The sequence below is a fragment of the Cyclopterus lumpus genome, chromosome 13 (assembly GCF_009769545.1).
Source record: "Cyclopterus lumpus isolate fCycLum1 chromosome 13, fCycLum1.pri, whole genome shotgun sequence".
Taxonomy (NCBI): domain Eukaryota; kingdom Metazoa; phylum Chordata; class Actinopteri; order Perciformes; family Cyclopteridae; genus Cyclopterus; species Cyclopterus lumpus.
In genome coordinates this window covers 4,669,006-4,677,087 of record NC_046978.1, presented here as the reverse complement: position 1 = coordinate 4,677,087, position 8,082 = coordinate 4,669,006, and the positions used below count along the sequence as shown (strand labels likewise).

Here is an 8,082-nt window from a genome sequence, read left to right as displayed (position 1 = left end):
ATAAAGACACCGTTAGCACTTAAAGCTACAGTATATTAATTATTTTCTATCAATAATTTGGCACAGAACACCTGCTGTTCTAGATGTACTAACACTTTATGTTTGCACAATATAGGCAAACATAAATGATTAATGCTTGAGGAGCTGGGTGAGGGAGTGTGACATTACTTTATGGTCTCAGAGAATAAAAATGCTTTGGTCCTTAAAGTCGACACACGTTGTACACTGAATGTGAAATTCTAAAATTGTAATGGATTTGTCATTGTAAAAATAATGCACAGTACTTGTTGTCCGAAAAGAACATCTTTCATGATGTAAAATTATATAGCAAACCAATAACTTTGATTTGTTCTTCCCAAACTAATAAAATCTGCCACATAAAGGATTACACCCAAATGTAGATTTAACCAGACATTAAATCCTCAAACCTCGACTACAGTCTAAAATAAATCAGAAGAAGAATGTAACATTTACATAATTGGCAACTGCCATGTTCTCTCTTGCACACGCCCAGCGCATGCGTCACAGGAGTGGGCGGGGCCTGCCTGAGCGGATAAGTAGCAAACGCTGTGGCTCACACGAACATCGTGCGTTAATTTAAGGGAAGGTGGCAGTATACCGCTAGTAATATTAAAAGTTACTCGCACCACGTTAACAATAGTTTTTTGTCACAGACTAGTGCTCTTTGGATAAGTTTAAGGTAACTTTCGACGTGCGCAATGGCCGAGGAAGTGAAGGTATCTAACGGAGAGCCGCATCTCAATGAGTCCCCGGCCAACCCGGAGCCGCTGTCCCAGCGGGTGAAGAGGATAGTGATGGCCAACCTGCTGGTGATTCTCACCGTGGCCGGGGTCATTGTCGGTGTTTGTATTGGACTTGGTGTGCGCAACGTGGAGCTGAACAGGACCCAGGTAATCTACGTCGGTTTCCCCGGTGAGCTGCTCATCCGGCTGCTGAAAATGATTATCATCCCGCTGGTGGTGTGCAGTCTGGTTTCCGGGGCCGCCAGCATCGACCCTAAATCCCTGGGCAAACTCGGCGGCTGGGCGATGCTCTTCTTCTTGGTCACCACGTTAATTGCCTCGGCCATCGGGGTGGTGATGGCTTTCATCATATCTCCGGGGTCGGGGTCGATTGCCAAACCCCAGGTGCAAGGCTTGGGTGACGACGTGCCAGCCCCTAAAGAAGTGATCGACTCCTTCTTGGATTTGATCAGGTGAGTGAACGTTAAGTTGTAAAACGTTTTAGCTCAAGAGCCGCTACGGTGATGTGTTTTTAAGACTCCCAAAGAGGGGAAGAATACGTCCCGCTCACCACAGGTGACAGGTGGCCAAACCAGACACGCGAGCGTCGGCGCTGTAACTACAATGATCGGTTGCGTCAGCTTTGCTCACGTGGAGGATCAACTCTCCGCTGGCTGTCCCGGACAGATGACACGGCCATGGTGCTTTTCATACGATGCTTATCGCACTCATTTGGTATTATTTCCCATTCTATCTTGACGCTATTGCCACGTGGAGTAACTAACTCCACGTGCGTGACTGACCCGCTTTGAGGGGGGGGGAGGTTGACTTTCAACGAAACGACTACCGGATGTGGTTTTTCATTTTAAAGACAATGGCTACCGACAGACATGTGGCAAAAGAATGTTGTCTACCATCTCACGGGCGTCAGAAGGATGTCTCACTGCTCGTTGCCCTGCAGGCTTACACCTGGTGGCCTTTTCTTCCCCTTGGAGAACAGTGTCCATTCTGCATCTCGCTGCTCTAAACATGTGCGTTTAGGATTCAGGAGCTCACAATACGCCCCTCCATGTGTCACCTCATCCAATGAGTAATAAAGGGAAGTGACAGTGCTCAGATTGGGCATACAGTTGACTGAAATGGTGAGATGTCACCATCTTCTGACACATTGTCATGTATTGAATTTGAAGTAACGTGTTGCATGAGGTGGGTGGTTTTCTGTTTTACACCCAAAACGGATAAAGACTGCCTAGCTTATCTGAGTCAACAGCTATTCATTAGATTAGTTTACCATAAGGTCGAAGTGTATTTAACCTCAACCTTTTGTCAACACATTGCCACACATGGTAGCGAGAGTGGCTTCTCTTAAGTACAAACCTACTACTTTGAGTTTTGTGGGAATATGTGATGTACTTTCTTCGACGATCCATAATTGGTTTATTTAATGTCTTAATAATAAATATATAAATATATTAATAATAAATATATAAATAAAAACTAAACGTGTTGCATCTGGGTTTTTTATTTCGGGGATATGAACTTGCCTTGATGCTTCACTTTATCAGAAAGTCACTGTTTGCATACACTCTCTATACACTTAAGGCTTTGTTGCATAATGTTGTCTGTTTTTAATTTGTGTTCAATAAAGCATGACTTGTGTATTAGACTAAAATTTCCACCCTCTCAATCCTCCAGCAGCGTGACAAAGCTCTGGCAACGCCTCTTAAAAATATTTAAAATTGACATTCAAGAGTAACAGGTCCAAGCGAACTTTTTACTCGAGGACCTTGCATAACAGTGTCTGGTCTGGTTTATAAAACTCAGATGGGCTATTTAGCCTTTTGCCTGACTCGGTTCATGTTCAACAGCGAGGATGAAATGTGATGTAATCCTTTACTACTAGAAACAGTATAGCGGTCCAGTTTATTGGGAACTTATGTTCTTGAATGCACCTCTGTCCAGATTTATTGAATGTAACTAGCTTTTGAAGAAGAAACACAACTTGGTACTGCTTATCTCATGCAGGACACAAGAAACCAACAGACACACACTCCTACGTTATCCTAATGGGAGAGCAGACAAACCTCATTACCCGTCCGTCTCAGTTGGTGTCCGAGTTAATTTTGCCAACGAAGACAGAAAGACTTTGATGGAAGAGCTGCTCATCAAAGCGTAAAATCGGCCTGTTTATTGTTCAGACACACACTCTATTAAAAGCTTTTCTGTCATTGTCCAGACAGGATAGTAAAAGACCACAAGTCAGCCTTGGGATGCCTGTGATGGGTTAAACTCTAACTCAAGCCACGCCTACACATCCTTATGGACATTTCCCATCTCCTATCTTGTTTACCACATGGCATACAGGTGCTAGCAGTCACCTGCACATGTATTGACCACACAAGAGTATTTGTCTTTAGCTACAGGCGAATAGTTGATTATAAATATTGATTATGTGGCACAATGTATTTCTCAAGCGGTTCATCTATTTCTGCTTGTATCACATTACCTGTGGTATTGGATGGGTCAGACGTTTTAAAAATAAATCCTTTTTATAACCTTTGAGTATTTATTTCACCCTGTGAATCCAAGCTCAACATAGGCTAGATAAAGTTCTGGCCACTTCGTTCCCAGCTCAGCTAAAATTAAGTGGGAGTATCTCAGGGGGGAGTTTTATCTTTTACAGAAGCTACTTGCCTTTCGGTATATCAAAAAGAGGCTTTGTTGGACAACATCACACATTTAAGGTTTAGTACTGTTTTTGTACTACGGAGAGAGTTGGTCATGTTAACTAATCCCCGTGACCTAATGTTGGTCTTAGGTTGTAGGAATACATGTATTCATTTTGATGGGGCATAGTTCACCTTTTTTACTTTGCATCATGTTGTTCCTAATTAAACATTTACTTTTCCACGTAGACCTGCTTGTTGGTGTAACACACGTCTGGGAAATTAACTTTACTCAAGCCTTCCAGAAAATAAACACCTACTAAATGACAATGTGTGGAATGTTGTCATGCCTCCATTCATTGTATTTGGTTCTTCAATATTCAAATCCAGTTTATTTACAGTGCAAACCATCACGTGTTGGTCTCAAAGGGTTTTTACAATCCGTACAGTGTATGAGATTCTCTCCTTGACTCTCTATTATGATAAAGATAAAACTCAAATAAATATAACCAACACAACATGCATGTTTAATAGGAACCTGTACAAGGATGTTAACCTGTTCAGTGTTGAATAACTGGTGTGTTTTAGAAAGTGAATGCCCGGATATATATATTATCTTCTAAAACTGGGTGTTGTACCTTTTTTACCGTGAATGAAGTAGCTACAGCAAATAATCGGGAAGTGAAAGTAGATCCATTTAGGTTTCAGCTCTGCATTATTTATGAAAAACAATATTGTGCAGCTGTTTCCAGACATCTACGTCTTTTATAAACACTGACATGAACCTACTACATCATTCGGCACACATCATAATTTGGGGGCCTTTTTTAAAAATTAATTTTTAAAACATTTGCATGGCGTGATGGTTCGTTAATAGGCTCCAGTCTAGCAGTATGACTAGAACAGAGTTGTATCACTTAAAGTTGTTCTAAAATCTATATGATAATAAATTCACACATAATGCAAAAGGACACTTTTTTTTAGTCACACAAGAATTTGGATATCCAAATAAACAATGTTGGCATGAAAGCCTGGCCATCTTTTTGTCATGTCTTTGCTGCACAACTAGAACTCCGCCTCTGTTTCATGCTACCCTGTTACATAGTCAGATGATGTTTAATACTTATGTATTATGGTTCCACTGTAAGGGAACGAATGGTTGGAAAGAGCTTGTGAAATGAATGCCTTACTTTGAATCCATTACATATAGGCATATCGGGGACACGTGGGTTTATGGGTTCTTTACAGCTTTATATTTCAGTTGGAACTGTACCATGTGTGTTAATGACACACCAGCATTTAGCAGAGGGGATAACACGAGGATTAATAGTTAAGTGCTTTCAGCTATTTCCACATGCTCAATCTTGTGATCTTGTTTGAACTAACCCTGATGTCCAGAGGATATTGTCTCTTTTCTCGTCCTTTTTTTAAGTGTCTTTTTAAAAGTGAGACTTATCAAGTAGAATAATGCGTTCTGCTCAGCCACATCTTTTTCATCGTGTTTTTGTCAAAACATTCGGTACACACAGAGTACAGCAATTTAAAGTATGGTTGAATAGTTTTTTTCTCTCTCCTCAGAAATATATTTCCCTCCAACCTGGTGTCTGCTGCCTTTCAATCAGTAAGTACTGCACTTAAATTTTATAATTTTGGTAATTTATTAATTATAAAGTGTGGTAAACTAACACGTTCTTTTCCATCCAGTATGCAACCAGCTACAAGCTGGTTTCCAAGAATGGCACAGATGGAAACCTCAGTTTCACAGTGGAGAAGGTGAGCAAAGTGAATGGCCTAGTGGTCCACATGAATACACTAGACACGTGTCTCCATAATAATGTCTGGTGTGAATCTGTGTGTCCTGACTGCTTTTCATGCATCTCTAGGTGCCCTTTGGAACAGACCAGGATGGCATGAATATTCTTGGTCTGGTCGTGTTTGCCATAGTGTTTGGTGTGGCTCTGAGGAAGCTGGGAGAGGAAGGAGAGATCCTCATTAAGTTCTTCAACTCCTTCAACGAGGCCACCATGGTGCTGGTCTCTTGGATCATGTGGTAAGACCGACATGTTGCTGGGTTGGGAGGGATTAGAATACAATCGGTATGGAGCTTAAAAACACGTGATCATTGAATATGAGAGACTTTTTATTTTTGCCATGTTCCAGAAGCACCATTTTCTAATCATGTCTCTTCTCTTTCTTGCACTCCCCATCTCTCTACAGGTATGCTCCTATTGGTATCATGTTCCTTGTAGCTGGCAAGATTGTTGAAATGCAGGATGTTGGCAAACTATTTTCCAGTCTGGGAAAATATATAGCCTGCTGTTTCATCGGACATGCCATCCATGGCCTTCTTGTGCTGCCCGCCATCTACTTCGTCATTACAAGGAAGAACCCATACACCTTCCTCTGGGGGATATTTACAGCTCTGACAACCGCCTTCGGAACAAGCTCCAGGTAATAAAATGCTGCTCACTTCACACACACACACACACACACACACACACACACACACACACACACACACACACACACACACACACACACACACACACACACACACACACACACACACACACACACACACACACACACACACACACACACACACACACACACGTTCTCTCTTGTTTGTTAAATATCTAATAATGAGGATGTCCTGTCTTAACATGCCCACTTTTTTTTTTTTTGCTATTACAAACACACTGGCACATATCCTCTCGCCTTCATACACTCACATGTTCCTTGTTTCCTAGCTCCGCCACTCTGCCCCTGATGATGAAGTGTGTGGAGGAAAATAACGGCGTATCCAAGCACATCAGCCGTTTCATCCTGCCAATCGGAGCGACAGTCAATATGGACGGAGCTGCGCTCTTCCAGTGTGTGGCTGCAGTTTTCATCGCTCAGCTGAACAACGTTTCCCTGAACTTCGTCCAAGTCATTACCATCCTGTAAGTCCTAAAGCCACTGAAACACGTCCGCGGTCACACAGCTGGATTGAATACTATGTCAAATTGTACAATTGCCACACTTAACAAGTAACTTCATTGCAGAGATAGTCGGTGAAAAGAAAAAGTGAAAATGCTCTATCAAGAGTCTAACTTGTAGCATCTTCCCGCTTATTGTGTTAGTGTGACAGCTACAGCGTCAAGTGTTGGCGCTGCAGGTATACCTGCTGGTGGTGTGTTGACCTTAGCCATCATCCTGGAGGCGGTGGGACTGCCCACCAACGACCTGTCTCTCATCCTGGCTGTCGACTGGCTTGTGTGAGTACCAAACCTTTTGTATTATATGTAGACAGAGCACAATATTTAAGCAACTGATGTGACATACTCCACATAATCTAATCTAAATGTATTATGTGCCCTGAACCAATAATATTAAAATTGCTTGCATTCCATTCTGTCTATTTTTTTATTTATTTTGAAAAAAAAATTTTAGTGACCGTACATGCACGGTGCTGAATGTAGAGGGCGACGCCTTTGGAGCTGGGCTCTTGCAGAACTTTGTGGACCGCACGTCCAAACGAGAGGAGGGAGCAGAGCTGAGCGAGGTCCGGCTGGAGGGCAACGCATCAGCTGCTGCCCCTGAGCACTCGCCGCTTATTGAGAAGCGAGCTGAGGGGCACCGTGCAGAAAGTGCTAAGAAGTCTCTGTCCGGTGAAAACGAGTCTGTCATGTAATCCAGCTGCTGACACCGTCAATGACACGCTCACTTATTTTACATCCCTGCAAAAACCAACACACTCTTTTCCTTTTTTTCCTGCCCTGGAGAAAAGAGGATGGACAGTACATTACTTTGCAATGAAAAGATCTATTTCCTGAACACTATTCTGGGCAGAAAGCAAAAAAGTCAAGGGGGGGTATTCCAAATACATTTATGCACAGTGACTTTTGTTTCCTTTTTGAGGGACAGTGTACATTAGTCTGGCTACTAATGTTTCATTTGCTCAATCCTCGTCAATTTTAAAGTCAGAATTTGTGACCAAGTTGTATACATTAGGTGCTTGCCAATGTATAATGAATAGATCCACTGGGACGTCGAGACGCTGGACTAGTGACCATCTGCCATTACCTCATTTTACAAATGGAAGAAATGTTACATTAATTTATGATGGTGAAATGGTAGTTCCTTGGATTCTATTTGTAAACAACTGGTATTCCAATTTTCTAGTGGAACACATGAACATGTCTGACTTTAAAAGTTGAGGAGGACCACATGCAGCTTGCTGGAACAGGTTTTTCATATTCTCCATCTGGAATTTTAACAATGATTTTTGTTACCGTCATCTTTTTTTTGTTTTTTTCTGTTTGTGTTCAAACTTCAAAGTCACATTTTTATCTTCCCAAACCGAAAAATAATTTTATATTTGTGAAATGTATCGTCTTAATGTCTTTTTTCGTTGGTGTATTTTATTATACATGATAGCCACTTTCTTGCAGCTTGTGTCAAAAATAGTTGAACTATTTATCTTTTTATTTGATTGGTAAAGCATATGGAACGGTAGTTTTAAATATATTCCATATGCATGTAAATGTCTGTATGACAAAAGGCACAAACAGTAGTTTTTATATTCACACAATAACTGCTCAGAGCTAAACAAATTGAACTTTTTTCCTCAAGGACTCAAATTATGTCAACATGCTTGGACACCGATTGACCTTTTCTACCTTTTTTTT

At 41.4% G+C, this 8,082-nt stretch overlaps 1 protein-coding gene across 1 annotated transcript; it reads left to right on the top strand.

Annotated features, from left to right (window-relative positions):
- The first annotated feature begins 532 nt into the window (after nucleotides 1-532).
- slc1a5 (solute carrier family 1 member 5) lies at nucleotides 533-7,782 on the top strand. The gene is made up of 8 exons (XM_034548143.1): nucleotides 533-1,216; nucleotides 4,988-5,030; nucleotides 5,114-5,182; nucleotides 5,293-5,459; nucleotides 5,627-5,860; nucleotides 6,160-6,354; nucleotides 6,535-6,669; nucleotides 6,845-7,782. Exons 1-8 carry the CDS (start codon nucleotides 720-722, stop codon nucleotides 7,083-7,085), a joined length of 1,581 nt encoding a protein of 526 aa, XP_034404034.1. The 5' UTR covers nucleotides 533-719; the 3' UTR covers nucleotides 7,086-7,782.
- Nucleotides 7,783-8,082: the final 300 nt, after the last annotated feature.

Excerpts from the sequence above, each read along its gene's own strand:
- slc1a5 (XM_034548143.1), top strand. The coding sequence starts at position 720 with ATGGCCGAGGAAGTGAAGGTATCTAACGGAGAGCCGCATCTCAATGAG. Across the intron at positions 6,355-6,534 it reads GTCCAAGTCATTACCATCCT|TGTGACAGCTACAGCGTCAA; the intron begins GTAAGTCCTAAA and ends TTATTGTGTTAG. Across the intron at positions 6,670-6,844 it reads CTGGCTGTCGACTGGCTTGT|TGACCGTACATGCACGGTGC; the intron begins GTGAGTACCAAA and ends AAAAAATTTTAG.